The sequence below is a fragment of the Aquarana catesbeiana genome, linkage group LG13, assembly GCF_042186555.1.
Source record: "Aquarana catesbeiana isolate 2022-GZ linkage group LG13, ASM4218655v1, whole genome shotgun sequence".
Classification (NCBI taxonomy): domain Eukaryota; kingdom Metazoa; phylum Chordata; class Amphibia; order Anura; family Ranidae; genus Aquarana; species Aquarana catesbeiana.
In genome coordinates, this window is record NC_133336.1 from 223,667,081 (window position 1) to 223,682,556 (window position 15,476).

General features: G+C 43.5%; 1 protein-coding gene across 1 annotated transcript in view; it reads right to left on the reverse strand.

Annotated features, from left to right (window-relative positions):
• Window positions 1-15,476, reverse strand: part of KCNN3 (potassium calcium-activated channel subfamily N member 3) — a 145,198-nt gene that overhangs the window by 24,046 nt on the left and 105,676 nt on the right. Inside the window, exon 5 of the mRNA XM_073609243.1 lies at window positions 6,484-6,594. Within this exon, the coding sequence (XP_073465344.1) occupies window positions 6,484-6,594 (111 nt within the window). The remainder of the gene's footprint in view (window positions 1-6,483; window positions 6,595-15,476) is intronic.

Genomic DNA, 15,476 nt, shown 5'->3' on the forward strand with positions numbered 1-15,476 from the left:
TGGAAGGCAGGCATACCCCCCAATCTTACTTAGCTACCTCAGGCATGCCATCATTACCAGATGATGTAAGGGAGGAGTTGGAGGAACCCTTGACTGTTGAAGAATTGGGAGCGGCACTGGCCTCTTCGAAACCAAAAAAGGCCCCTGGCCCTGACGGCCTAACCCCAGTATACTACAAAACTTTTTTCGACATACTGGCAAAACCCCTGGTTTCTGCTCTTAACACCATTACGGAGGGAAACTTATTCCCAGTAGACACCCTAAGGGCTTATATCTCCCTCATTCTGAAAGAGGGTAAAGATCCGCCACTATGTGGGAGTTATCGCCCAATTGCACTCCTGAATTCGGACCTTAAACTTTTTGCCAAGATCCTGGCCAATAGACTGCTCCCCCACATACCGAGTCTGATCCACCGAGACCAGGCAGGCTTTGTGCCGCTGCGAGAACCAAGGGACAACACCATCCGAGTTATTAATCTGATAAATGCGGCAAGGACTTCTAAACGGGCTCTTCTCCTGCTGTCAACCGATGCGGAGAAGGCCTTTGACCGTGTCGACTGGTCCTTTATCCGGGCAACTTTAGAGCACATAGGCCTTCGTTCATCCATGTTACAGTGGATACTATCCTTGTATACTCACCCCACGGCATCGGTCAAGGTAAACGAGACGCAATCTGACTTTTTTGGCATTCGAAATGGCACACGTCAGGGATGCCCCCTTTCCCCCCTGATCTTTATCTTGTCCCTAGAACCCCTTCTATGTACGATAAGGGCGAACTCAGACATTGTAGGTTACCCGAAACCCTCGGGGTCCCATAAGGTGGCTGCTTTTGCGGACGACCTTATCTTCTTTTTAACAGAACCACTTACTTCTCTCCCAAACTTGCTCCGATCCCTTCAAGAATACGGTACTCTCTCCTCGTTCCGGATCAGTTTAACCAAATCCTCCATTCTTAACATAACGGTAGACAAAAGAATTGTCAGTTTACGTTCGGCCTTTCCATTGAGATGGGCAACCAAGCTTATACGATACCTAGGAGTTGACATCACCTTAGATCCTGCTGAATTATACTCGGCTAATTTTGCCCCGCTACTCCTACGTCTCAAAACGGACCTCCTACACTGGCATTCTCTGACGCTGACTTGGTTCGGCAGATGTAGTGCCCTCAAGATGACTTTACTGCCAAGGGTGTTATACCTGCTGCAGGCGCTTCCCATCCGATTACCTCCAGCGTTTTTCAAATGAATTGACTCCATGTTTCGGGCCTTTGTCTGGTCCCATTGCAAACCACGAGTTAGACTCCAACTTCTTTACCTGGCGAAAAGTAGGGGGGGGGGGGGTCAGCCTGCCGGACATTAAGGCTTATTACAGAGCAGTCCACCTAACTAGGTTGGTGGACTGGCACTGTCACGCAGAGGCGAAGCACTGGGTCGCTATGGAGGAAGAGGACTCCGGGGGTTCGGCCAAGAGCTGGCCTTGGATCACTACGCCACTGCCTAAGGACCTTGCAGAGCACCCCACCTTGGGCAGCACCCTAACAGTGGTCAGAGATGCTTTTCGGCGCTCATCGGTGTCCCCGCAGCCGTCCCCCATGGTACCGATTTTAGGTAATCCAGAATTCCCACCCGGATTTCAGAGCTCGCAATTTAAGCGACTGGCAATGGGCACCAAACTTCGTTTACACGATTTCTTGGGGCCCAATGGTCAACTTTCCTTAGAAGCCGGGACATCAGTGACGGACCCTCCCCTAGACTTTTGGAGTGGCCTACAGCTGCGTAATTTTTTGCGCAGCTGCCTGAGGAAACCAGGCATTACCCGCAAGCTTACTGAACTGGAGCTTATTTGCCATCGTGGGGAGCCAATACGACACTGTCTCTCACTGTTATATTCATCCCTAACCCAACCAGAGGAAGGGTACGTACCCCTGTTTCTCACTAAATGGGAGGAGGAACTCGGAACCCACTTCACTGATGTGCAGAGACAAAAAATTCTCTACTTTGCTCAGAAATCCTCAATTGCCACTAGGGTTCAGGAAACCTGTTACAAAATTATGACACGTTGGTACAGGGTTCCTGCCATTCTGCATCGTTTCTTCCCTCAGGTGCCCAGCCTTTGTTGGCGCTGTGGCGCAGAGGAGGGGACGATGTTACATATCTTCTGGACATGCTCCAAGCTCGCCCCATTCTGGCTCGAGGTTACCCGCACAATCGGACACCTCACCGGTGTCTCCTTGGAAGGGAATCCTGCAGCCTGTCTGCTCCACCTATCAGAACGACCCATTAAGAAATATAAGACCTCCCTCACCATCCAATTACTGAATGCAGCAAAGGCTTGCATTCCCCTTTGCTGGAGATCGGAGAGACCAGCGGCGAAGTCCTTATGATTTACTAAAGTGAACGAACTAAGGGATATGGAGGATCTCACTGCTACCTTACACAACAGAGAGGAGACCTTCCGAGAGACCTGGAGACCCTGGCAGCATTTTATCTACACAGAAGCCTATCTTCAGGAAATGGCACAATCTAGCTAACTTAATGGGTTAGCATCATCCCCCAGGCAGAGGACAACACATCCTACTATATCTTTCTCATACTTTCTTTCCCCCTCTTTTTTACTACCTCACCCTTTCAGTCTCCGCTCTCCTTTCTGTCCCCTCCCCTTTCTTTGCCCTCTTTCCCCCTTTTATCCTGGTTATATTCCTCTCCTACCCTTGGGGACACCAGTCATTGTATTATGCATCCTCATTCATGGGTTTCTTTTTGTCCAGATACAGAGTAAATCCTAACATCCATTAACTCTTCATTGGTCCCATGTCTGTACTACATAACTTGTTAGATCCCCGCTTTTACCAAATGTATGAAAAATGATCTTATATCACTGAGTGACACAATTTAACATACAAGGAAGTCAGCATTAAGTCAAACAACTAAGATCCCAGAGCACTCGCAAGGTCCCATACATAGGCAGTATTGTTATACCGGGATACCACCCCTATAAGCTTTGATTATGGTGCTAACTAAGGTAACTAGATTTGTTGACCTTGTTGTTTCTGATATTACTGTTTACAATTTTTTCTTTATACTCCTCATGCTTCACTTTGGCATTGCTTTATTACTGAATATGTAAACGGTTGTATCTACTTAGTGTGAAAATAAAGGAATTTAAAAAAAATAAATATTGTTCTGCATGAAGTGGCACCACCACTTTCCAAAGCGGAGGGAACGTCTGTCAGATTTTGTTCTCACTTGGGCAACCAGCATCTCAGATTCTTAGGTGCGGGAGCTGGTTTCCGGTATATCTGTGCAGATTATTGGGAAAACACTCCGTCAGCCTTCTTGATTACGATTTCCTGACATTTCAGCAAAGCCTTCTCAAGAGTTCATTGCCTGAGCTCAGGAGATTGTAATCAAATAACTGGAAATGGGAGCATTTCCATACACCTTCCAATATTGAGAAATACGCCACTTTTAATGGGGATGGATCACACCAACATGCTGCATGCAGCAGGAAATCAAAATCCTGAGAGCTGCATTATGGAGTATTGACCTCTTGGCCATTCAAGTCAGCTAAATTGAAACCCTGTAAAAATGCAATTTACTGAAAATAATGCAACCCACGTCAACATTTCTGCTCTGGTTCATTGATGCAAAGGGACCCTAAGCAGCCAATTAAAGAGTTCATCTACTGGAAGTTACCAAAGATAAACGAGTGTACAGCTTTGGGCTTAAACATATCCATACCACAGCACACTCCTTGTCACACCATATGGCCAAAAGTTTGTGATCCCCTAACCATGAGCTTCTTGGGCGTCCCATTCCAAAATATGAGCCATAATATAGAGTTGTCCCTCACCCCCCTTTGAGGCTATATTACCTATAAACTTCTAGGAATTCTTTCCACAAGTTTTTTCAGGGTGTCAATGGGAATTTGGGCCCATCTGTGAGATCAGGTACTGATGTTGGATGAAAAGATCGGGATCAAAATCAGCATTCCAATTCATCCCAAAGATGTTCACTAGGGTTGAGGTCAGGACTCTGCACAGGACACGCACATTTCTCCACACCAAACTGGTCAAACCATGTCTTAATGGAGCTGGCTCTACTCTTTTGAGGAGGCTTTCCACAGGACTTTTGAAGGTGTCTGTGAGAATTTGTGCCCATTAGCTCTACTCTTCTGGAAGGGAAGGCTTTCAGCAAGATTTTTGAAGGTGCAAGGCTCACGTTGGGCACCAAAAAAAAAAACACCTGGCTTACAGTCTGCGTTAAAATTCATCCCAAAGGTGGTCAGTAGGGTTGAGGTCAGGGCTCTGTGCAGGACACTCCAGTTCCTTCACACCAAACTGGTCAAACCATGTCTTTATTGAGCTGGCTTTGTACAGAGTACACAGTCATGGTGGAACAGAAAAGGGTCTTTATCAAACTGTTACTCTAAAGTTGGAAGAACACAATTGTCTACAATGTCTTTGCATGATGGAGTATTAACATTACCCTTCACTGGAGACACCTGAACTTAGTTTTTTTTGAAGGGGCTCCACATATTTTTGGCCATACAGTGCATCTAAGTGCATGCCCTCCCCCATAACAAAACATTTTTTTTTTATACCATCTCTTACCAGCAGAGGGCATCAGGCTATCAGCTGAAAAAGGAGAAAGCTATGAGGTCAATGTTTGACTTTTTTAACCGTTTAATTTACCAACAATAGTTTATCCACCTGCGGATGCTGGTGTTAGGGTTCCCTATTTTATGAATGTTTCATTCTGCACTTGTCTTGGTATTTGTTATTAATGTATTTAGGCTATAACCCCAAGACAGCGGGATGGAGAATTTAAGAGGTGATACCATCTGCAATTAGTGCCATGCAGTGTGAAAAGTCTACCGACCATTATTAGGGCTTACTTTGGCCTAATATTACTTTTCTTTTTAGGTTATTAAAAAAGTCAAGTTGCTCCCAAACCGACTGATAGCGAACCTGTGGCTTTGTCTATTCGCTGCACTCCCCAACCCGGGTCAAAGATAAGGTAGAAGAGGCAGCCCACCTTGGGCACCTCAGCGGGAGGTAGAGGAGAATATGGGGCACGAAAAGGACAGGACCTGCAACCTATGCTGCTAAAGTAGCTCATGTTGAGGGGGAGGGGCACAGTTTGACCCTTTTGTCATGGGTGCTAAAGGATCAGCAATACCCAGCCACTCCGTTTCTCCAGCCGAACCATTGCAAATACACAGTACTTTTTCAGGTATGGGGATGCATGTGAGCACACTGTCATGTGAGGAAGGTGGTGAGGCCATCAACCTAGTGTACGCTCCTCCACCAGAGCTTGCACAGAGATTGACTCTTTGGGGTTATGGGGGTCCATGTGAGCTCCTCCCAGCATCATGCATGCAATGCCCAATCGCCAGCCCTGAACACTGTCCTATGAAGAAGGTGGTGATGTCTTCAACCTTGTGTAAGCTCCTTCACCATCCTACATGAAGCTTACACTGAGATTGACTTTGGGGGTTGGGGGGTGCACGTGAGCTCCTCCCAGCATGCCATGCCCAATCGCCAGCCCTAAACACTGTCCCGTGAGGAAGTTGGTGACGTCTTCAACCTTATGTAAGCTCCTCCACCATCCTACATGAAGCTTACACTGAGATTGACTCTGGGGGTTGGGGGGTGCACGTGAGCTCCTCCCAGCATGCAATACCCAGTAGCCAGCCCCAAACACTGTCCTATGAGGAAGCTGGTGATGCCATCAACCTTGTGTAAGCTCCCCAATGATCCTACATGGAGTTTACACAGAGATCGACTCATTTGGGGTATGGTGGTCCATGTGAGCTCCTGCAAGCATGCAATGCCCAATTATCAGCCCCGAACACTGCCATATGAGGAAGGTGGTTAGGTCATCAACCTAGTGTAAGCTTCCCCACCATCATACATGGGGCTTATGCAGAGACTGACTCCTTGGGGGTATGGGGGTGCACATAAGCTCCTCCAAGCATGCATTGCCAAATCTCCAGCACTGAACACTGTCATGTGAGGAAGGTGGTGAGGTCATCAACCTAGTGTAAGCTCCACCGTCATCCTACATGAAGCTTTACACAGAGATTGACTCTTTGAGGAATGGCGCTTCAGGGTAGGTGAGTATAAATGGGTTGGGGGGTGTACTAGTAGGAGACCTTTCACTTCTGCCTTGAATAGGACATGTGAAAGAGTCTCTATAATGTTGGGGTGTTTAAACAGCAACTCCGACTAAAATATTTCAAATCCCATGCCAGAGATTCCAGGGGTGACATCCCTGATTACGAACATCTCAGCTGCGCTCACCTGCTTTGGGGGTTGGACAGAGAATGCAGCTAGAGCAGTGAGACTCCTGAGAGTTCAGATGTGGACAACAATACTTCATATGGCTTGCAATGTGCCTGTTTTTTTTGTTTTTCTTTAATAAACCCAATATTTTGGGGAGCTCACATTTATTATCCTTCCTTGCCCCCCCCCATTACTCACCCGTTTCGTGAGTTGTGTGTCCATCATGAAGTTATGGACGTGTTTTTCGGCTTTGGTGAGTTCCAGCTTTCGGGCGACGACAGCGACCACTAAGGCAGTACAGCCGGCACCCTGGAGGGGGCGACAAACAGTTAAAAGGATTACTGATTGATGGTAGAAACATCGACTCCGATGAATTGTACAAGAGAAGGGCAAAGAATGCAAAAAAAACCCCATAGAAATAATAATATGAGCAAGTGTATGTGATAGACTACACTGAACTCCAACAAACAGATTATACAAAGTTGACGCTTCATGCACACGGGATGTTAGAAAAAAAACGAGCTGCAAAGCCACTACCAAGGCCAGAAAAAAGCGGCTGTACAAAACGCGATTTTAGTTGCTTTTTGCCCTGGCGTTAATGTGCGTTTAGCCTCATTCGCTTTTCTCTGCCTCTATTCAAAATCAATAGTTCCCTATGAGAGCCGACTTTGATTCGACTTTCAGCCCATTGATTTGAATAGAAGTCGCATCCGAGATATGATCCGACTTGTGGTGCGACGTGTGCTCTGAGGATCTTGAAGGGGAACCCCACGCCAAAATAAAAAAAAAAAATAAAAGGGCATGCCCCCCCCCCCCCCAAGATCCATACCAGGCCCTTTGAGTCTGGTATGGATCTTGAAAGGGAACCCCACGCCAAAATTAAAATAAAATATGGCGTGGAGTCCCCCCCCAAGACCATGCCAGACCCTTCGGTCTAGTATGGATTTTGAGAGAAAAACCCACGCCAAAAAAAAAGGCTTGAGGTCCCCCCAAAAAATCCATACCAGACCCTTACACGAGCATGCAGCCTGGCAGGTCAGGAAAGGGGGGTGGGGACGAGCGAGCGCCTCCCCCTTCCTGGACCATACCAGGCCACACGCCCTCAACATGGGGGGGTGCTTTGGGACAGGGGGGGCTCCTTCCATGTTGATGGGGACAAGGGCCTCTTCCCGACAACCCTGGGCGGTGGTTGTGGGCGGTCTGCAGGCAGGGGGCTTGTTGGAATCTGTAGGCCCCCCTTTAACACGGGGGCCCCCAGATCTCACCCCTCCCATGTGAATGAGTATAAAGGTACATTGTACCCCTACTCACCCCAAAAAAAGGCAGTGTAAATAAAAACAGGAGACAGTTTTGACAAGTCCTTTATTAAAAATCTTCCTCCGGTCTTCTCCCTCCAGTCTCCTTCCTCCGGTGCTGTCTTCTCCGCTGCTGACCCGGTCCTCCTCCGAGGCTGTCTCCCGCCGGTGTGCCAGCTCCGTTCTCTGCCGGTTCTTACATAGCCATGGGCCATCCGGTGACGTAGACATGAGACCCCACCCCTTGTGACCTCACGTGACATCACAAGGGGTGGGGGTCTCACAGTGATGTCACCGGATGGCCCTGGCAAGTCATCATCAAATGACTGGAAAAAAACTGCCAACACGTTTTGGGGTGTGACCACTCCTTCCTCAGGGTTGACTCATATGGCACAATTAGTGAAATTACTTATATGAAAATGTTGCCGGTGATACAGAATCTGGAATGTATCCATCAGCAAATATTTGCTCTCCTTCTGGATACGGATTCTGAGTACTCCGGGTTCTTGTATCACTAGAGCGCCCTCACCAGGGCTACGGGGCCTGAGAAATTGTATAATATCGCACCACTGATTACTGCCATTCCCAGCGTCTCTCTGAGGTCTAGAATGGGAATCCCTCCAGAGCAGATTGTTCGTCACATGTTCCCTGTCTCTGTCCCCCCTGGTCTGACATTTCACCAGCCCTCCCAATTTTCAGCTTGTAAATTTCCCTGACAAGCCAGCCAGCGGGTCTCCAGAAGCTGCGGCCTGCGTGTCCCCGGGGGGGAGTGGAGCCTTTCTATAATGCTTCTTCCCTGCAGCTGCCCGTATTAAATTAGCTTGCTGCAGATTTCTATACGGAGAGGACAGAACTGACAAACAGACAAGATAAAAATGTTCCGGATATCAGTTTTTAGAAAAGAGAAGCGATTAAAATCACTTACATTCGACCAATTAACACCTTTACCTTTCAATGGGAGAGGAACTAATATGCAATCCTGTTACCTGACACGCTCAAAACCTTAAAAAAAAAAAAATGCACAGCCCAGATAAAGTGCATGTGCATTTGTTCTTGGGGGCAAAAAAACAAATGTTATTAGGCTATTTCCAGCGCTGTTTGAATGTTTTTCATTGGTTTATAATGGAAAATACCACATTTGGCCACTAGATGGACCTAAGTATCACTGGAAATGCTTATGATACCATCTAGAGGCCAAATGCAGATCCCAATAAAAGTGCATGTGCATTTGGTCGGTGCGAACGGGGGCAAAAAAACAAATGTTATGAGGTTATTTCCTGCACTGATTAAATGTTTTTCATAGATTCATAATAGAAAATACCGCATTTGGCCACTAGGTGGAACTAAGTATCATAGCAAATTCTTATATCACTTAGCACCATCTAGAGTCTAAATGTAGTATTTTCTCGCATTAGAAGGACTATTATGTATTCTTGATACCCGACACACTCACAAACCTAGGGCTACTTAAAAAAAAAAATTGCACAGCCCAGATAAAGTGCATGTGCATTTGTTCTGTGCAAATGGGGGCAAAAAAAAAGAATGTTATTAGGTTATTTCCTGCGCTGTTTGAATGTTTTTAATTGGTTTATAATAGAAAATACCGCATTTGGCCACTAAATCGAACAAATGTTATCAGGTTCTCTTCCGCGCTGTTTGAATGTTTTCCATTGATTTATAATGGAACATACAGCATTTGGCCACTAGGGGGAACTAAGTATCATAGCAAATTCTTATATCACTTAGCACCATCTAGAGGCCAAATGCAGTATTTTCTCGCTTTAGAAGGACTATTATGCATTCCTGTTATCTCACACACACACAAACCTAGGGGGTACTTAAAAAATAAAATAAAAAAAATCACAGGTCCCAATAAGTGCGAATGGGGGCAAAAAAACAAATGTTATTAGGTTATTTCCTGCGCTGTTTGAGTGTTTTTCCTTGGTTTATAATAGAAAATACCGCATTTGGCTACTAAATTGAACAAATGTTATCAGATTCTCTTTCGCGCTGTTCGAATGTTTTTCATTGATTTATAATGCAAAATACAGCATTTGGCCACTAGGTGGAACTAAGTATCATAGTAAATTCTTATATCACTTAGCACCATCTAGAGGCCAAATGCAGTATTTTCTCACATTAGAAGGACTATTATGCATTCCTGATACCCGACACGCTCACAAACCTAGGGCTACTTAAAAAAAAAATTGCACAGCCCAGTGATAGGGCACATGCATTTGTTCTATTGTGAACAGGGGCAAAAAAACCCCAAATGTTATTAGGTTATTTTCTGGATTGATTGAATGTTTTTCATTAGTTTCTAATGGAAAATACCACATTTGGCCACTAGATGAACCTAAGTATCAAAGGAAATTCTTATGATACTTAGCACCATCTAGAGGCCAAATGCAGTATTTTTTCACTTTAGAGGGACTAATATGCATTCCTGTTACCTGACACACACACAAAACTAGGGGGTACTTAAAAAAAAAAAAAAAAAAAAATCACATATCCAAATAAAAGTGCATGTACATTCGTTCTGTGTGAATGAGGGCAAGAAAAACAAATGTTATTAGGTTATTTCCTGTGCTGGTCGAATGTTTTCCATTGATTTATAATGTGAAATGCCATATTTGGCCACTAGATGGAACTGAGTTTCATTGAAAACTTTTATGAGACTTAGCACCATCTAGAGGCCAAGTGCAGTATTTTCTCGCTTTAGAAGGACTAATATGCATTCCTGTTACCGGACACGCTCACAAACCTAAAACAAAAATAATCTCACAGACCAAGGAAAGAGCATGTACATTCATTCTGTATAAATGGGGGGGGGGGGCTAAAAAAAACTAATTGTATTAGGTTATTTCCTGCGCTGGTCGAATGTTTTCCATTGATTCATAATGGAAAATACCGCATCTGGCCACTAGATGGAACTAAGTATCATAGTTAATTCTTATACTACTTAGCACCATCTAAAGGCCAAATGCAGTACTTTCTCGCTTTAGAAGGACTATTATGCATTCCTGTTACCCGACACACACACCAACCTAGGGGGTACTTAAAAAAAATAAGATGTGCTCTAATATGGGGGGGGGGGGGGGGGCAGCATATGCGCTGTGATGTGTTCCAGGCTTCTGTATTTTGGAGTTGGGTTGGCATTCCGAATGCAACGCAGTGGGCAAAGCGGCATACGTTATCACGCCATCGTAACACGCATTTTACTGCCCTTTAGCGCAATGCGTGTGAAGCCCAATGCACATCGTCGGCCATGTACAGGCATCTGCAGCAGCATAGTCACACCATGCTGGGGTCTGGGAATGAGTCCCACTGGAGGTAATAGTATAATTTGTATCACAGTATGGGTTTCATCATAGTATCATATGCGGCAGTGCTAGGCCCTGCCACCGTGAGAGTATAGGGAAAAGCGATAGACCGTGGGGCTCCAGAGTGTCCGTACTGAGTGGACAATACTGGGTATTCAGTTTTCTCCAGGTTTTGTAATCCCTGGTCAAAGTCTGTAATCCAAAGGCTTCAAAGAGTCTTGGGTGGACGGAGCCTTCAATCCCGTATCCAAGTCTTACTGGAGACCTGCAGGCTGTGTGAGTCTAGGGAAAAGGGATGGAGCCCGGGGCTCCAGAGTGTCCATACTGAGCGGAGAAAACTGGGTACTCGGTTTTCTCCAGGTTTTGTAATCACAGTCTGGAGTCTGAAGACTTCAAAGAGTCTTGGGCGGGACACAGCCTTCAATCCCCTGGATCCTACTGGAGACCTGCAGGCTGTATGAATGTAGGGAAAAGTGATGGAGCCCGGGGCTCCAGAGTGTCTGTACTGAGTGGAGAAAACTGGGTATTTGGTTTTCTCCAGGATTTGTAATCTCAGATCAAAGTTCAGAATCCAAAAACTTCAAAAAGAGCCTTGGGTGGACGGAGCCTTCAATCTTGTGTCCAGGTCTTACTGGAGACCTGCAGGCTCTGTGAGTCTAGGGAAAAAGTGATGGAGCCCGGGGCTCCAGAGTGTGCTTACTGAACGGAGAAAACTGGGTATTCGGCTTTCTCCAGGCTTTGTAATCCCAGATCACAGTCTGGAGTCTGAAGGCTTCAAAGAGTCTTGGGCGGGACACAGCCTTCAATCCTCTGGATCCTACTGGAGACCTGCAGGCTGTATAAGTGTAGGGAAAAGTGATGGAGCCTGGGGCTCCAGAGTGTCCGTACTGAGCGGCGAAAACTGGGTATTCGGTTTTCTTCAGGTTTTGTAATCCCAGATCAAAGTTCAGAATCCAAAAACTTCAAAAAGAGCCTTGGGTGGACGGAGCCTTCAATCTTGTGTCCAGGTCTTACTGGAGACCTGCAGGCTGTGTGAGTCTAGGGAAAAAGTGATGGAGCCCGGGGCTCCAGAGTGTGCTTACTGAGCGGAGAAAACTGGGTATTCGGTTTTCTCCAGGCTTTGTAATCCCAGATCACAGTCTGGAGTCTGAAGGCTTCAAAGAGTCTTGGGTGGGACACAGCCTTCAACCCTCTGGATCTTACTGGAGACCTGCAGGCTGTATGAGTGTAGGAAAAAGTGATGGAGCCCGGGGCTCCAGAGTGTCCGTACTGAGCAGAGAAAACTAGGTATTTGGTTTTCTCCAGGTTATGTAATCCCAGATCAAAGTTCAGAATCCAAAAACTTCAAAAAGAGCTTTGGGTGGATGGAGCCTTCAATCTTGTGTCCAGGTCTTACTGGAGACCTGCAGGCTGTGTGAGTATAGGGAAAAGGGATGGAGCCCGGGGCTCCAGAGTGTCCGTACTGAGAGGAGAAAACTGGGTACTCGGTTTTCTCCAGGTTTTGTAATCCCATATCACAGTCTGGAGTCTGAAGGCTTCAAAGAGTCTTGGGTGGGACACAGCCTTCAATCCTGTGTCCGGATCTTACTGGGAACCTGCAGGCTTTATGAGTGTAAAAGTGTGCGGATTCATTATAAGCCAGGACCTGACCATAGCTCTGGGCTCCTGTCAGGGGACAGGTGTGTGCTCCATTCAAGAGACAGGCACACTCCCGTTACAAGACAGGTTCTACTCAGGAGACAGCACTCCATGTTGGAGGAGAGATTCCTTACCCACAGGACTGGGAGAGTTGGGGTAGCTGAGTGAGACTGGAGGACAGGAGGAGCTGAGGCAACTGGTGCCTATCGTAGTATCATAGGTATGAAAGTATCATTACTACCTGAGTATTATTTTTATTGTAGTATCATTGGTATCGTAGTGCTGTTTCTATCATAGTATCTCTAGTATCATTGGTATTTTAATATTATACCTATCATAGTATTATTGGTATCGTAGTATCATATCTATCGTAGTATCATATTATTGAATGAAAATATTTATTGAATTAAAAATACATATATGTGAAAAAAGGTTAAAACCACAGTACATCAGTAACAAATATCAACAGAAGTAAATTGTCTCTCTACATGTTTCGCCGTTCACGGCTTCTTCAGGAGACTCTGTTACAATAAACTCTGTGTGTATAGATTGATCACTATAATAGAAAAGTATACAAATCAAAAAACACAATATAGAAAAAAGAACATACAAAAACAAAGCAGCAAACAACAATCCATAGAGATTTTAGTATCACAGACTGATAAACAATGAACAGTAAGCATGTTCTAACCACGGCACCAACCTTCAAGAACATGCTTACTGTTCATTGTTTATAAGTCTATGATACTAAAATCTCTATGGATTGTTGTTTGCTGCTTTGTTTTTGTATGTTCTTTTTTCTATATTGTGTTGTTTGATTTGTATACTTTTCTATTATAGTGATCAGTCTATACACACAGAGTTTATTGTAACAGAATCTCCTGAAGAAGCCGTGAACGGCGAAACATGTAGGGAGACAATTTACTTCTGTTGATATTTGTTATTGATGTACTGTGTTCTTACCCTTTTTTTCACATATTTTTTTTTAAATTCAATAAATATATTTTCTATTTTTCTAAAGTTTGTATATGTGTGCGCTTTAAAAGTCACAATTTCTCTCCTTCTATGTTATTCTTTTCAATAAGGAATGTGGCGCCTAAATTGAGTCTTTCCAACAGACTAGCTCTAAAACTATATTTCTCCTCTATTTCTATCATAATATTATAGGTATCATTAGTATCTTACTATTATTTGTATTTTAGTATCATATCTATTATAGTATCATTAGTATCTCGGTATTAATTGGATTGTAGTATAATTTCTAGTGTAGTATCATAGGTATCATTAGTACTTGAGTATTATTTTTATTGTATTATCATATCTATCGTAGTATCATTGGTATCGTAGTACTATTTCTATCATAAGGAACATAGAAGGAGAGAAATTGGGACTTTTAAAGCGCACACATATACAAAATTTAGAAATATAGAAAATATTTATTGGATTAAAAATACATATGTGAAAAAAGGGTAAGACCACAGTACATCAGTAACAAATATCACCAGAAGTAAATTGTCTCTGTACATGTTTCGCCGTTCACGGCTTCTTCGGGTGACTCTGTTACAAAAAACTCTGTGTGTATAGACTGATCACTATAATAGAAAAGTATATACATCAAAAAACACAATATAGAAAAAAGAACATACAAAAACAAAGCAGCAAACAACAATCCATAGAGATTTTAGTATCACAGACTGATAAACAATGAACAGTAAGCATGTTCTAACCACGGCACCAACCTTCAAGAACATGCTTACTGTTCATTGTTTATCAGTCTATGATACTAAAATCTCTATGGATTGTTGTTTGCTGCTTTGTTTTTGTATGTTCTTTTTTCTATATTGTGTGTTTTGCTTTGTATACTTTTCTATTATAGTGATCAGTCTATACACACAGAGTTTATGGTAACAGAATCTCCTGAATAAGCCGTGAACGGCGAAACATGTAGAGAGACAATTTACTTCTGTTGATATTTGTTACTGATGTACTGTGGTTTTACCCTTTTTTCACATATGTATTGTTTGATGTATGTATGATAAACAATGAACAGTAAGCATGTTCTAACCACGGCACCAACCTTCAAGAACATGCTTACTGTTCATTGTTTATAAGTCTATGATACTAAAATCTCTATAGATTGTTGTTTGCTGCTTTGTTTTTGTATGTTCTTTTTTCTAAAATGTGTTTTTTGATTTGTATACTTTTCTATTATAGTGATCAGTCTATACACACAGAATCTCCTGAAGAAGCCGTGAACGGCGAAACATGTAGAGAGACAATTTACTTCTGTTGATATTTGTTACTGATGTAGTTTGGTTTTACCCCTTTTTCACATATGTATTTTTAATTCAAAAGATATTTTCTATTTTTCTAAATTTGGTATATTTGTGCGCTTTAAAAGTCCCAATTTCTCTCCTTCTATGTTATTCTTGCAATAAGGGATGTGGCGCCTAAATTTAGTCTTTCCAACAGACTAGCTCTAAAACTATACTTCTCCTCTATTTCTATCGTAGTATCATTGGTATCATAGTATCTTAGTATTATTTGTATTTTAGTATCATATCTATTATAGTATCATTAGTATCTCAGTATTATTTGGATTGTAGTATAATTTCTATCGTAGTATCATAGGTATCATTAGTACCTGAGTATTATTTTTATTGTAGTATCATATCTATCATAGTATCATTGGTATCGTAGTACTATTTCTATCATAATATTATTGGTATCGTAGTATCATTAGTATCTCAGTATTATTTGTATTTTAGTATTATATCTGTCATAGTATCATTGGTATTGCAGTATTATTGGTATCATAGTATCTCTAGTATCACAGTATGATTGGTATGCTCCCCCTGTGTTGCGGTTTCCTCGGGGAAAGCCCCAGTCCACACACTCACACAGATACTGTCAGGTTAATTGGCATCTGGATGAG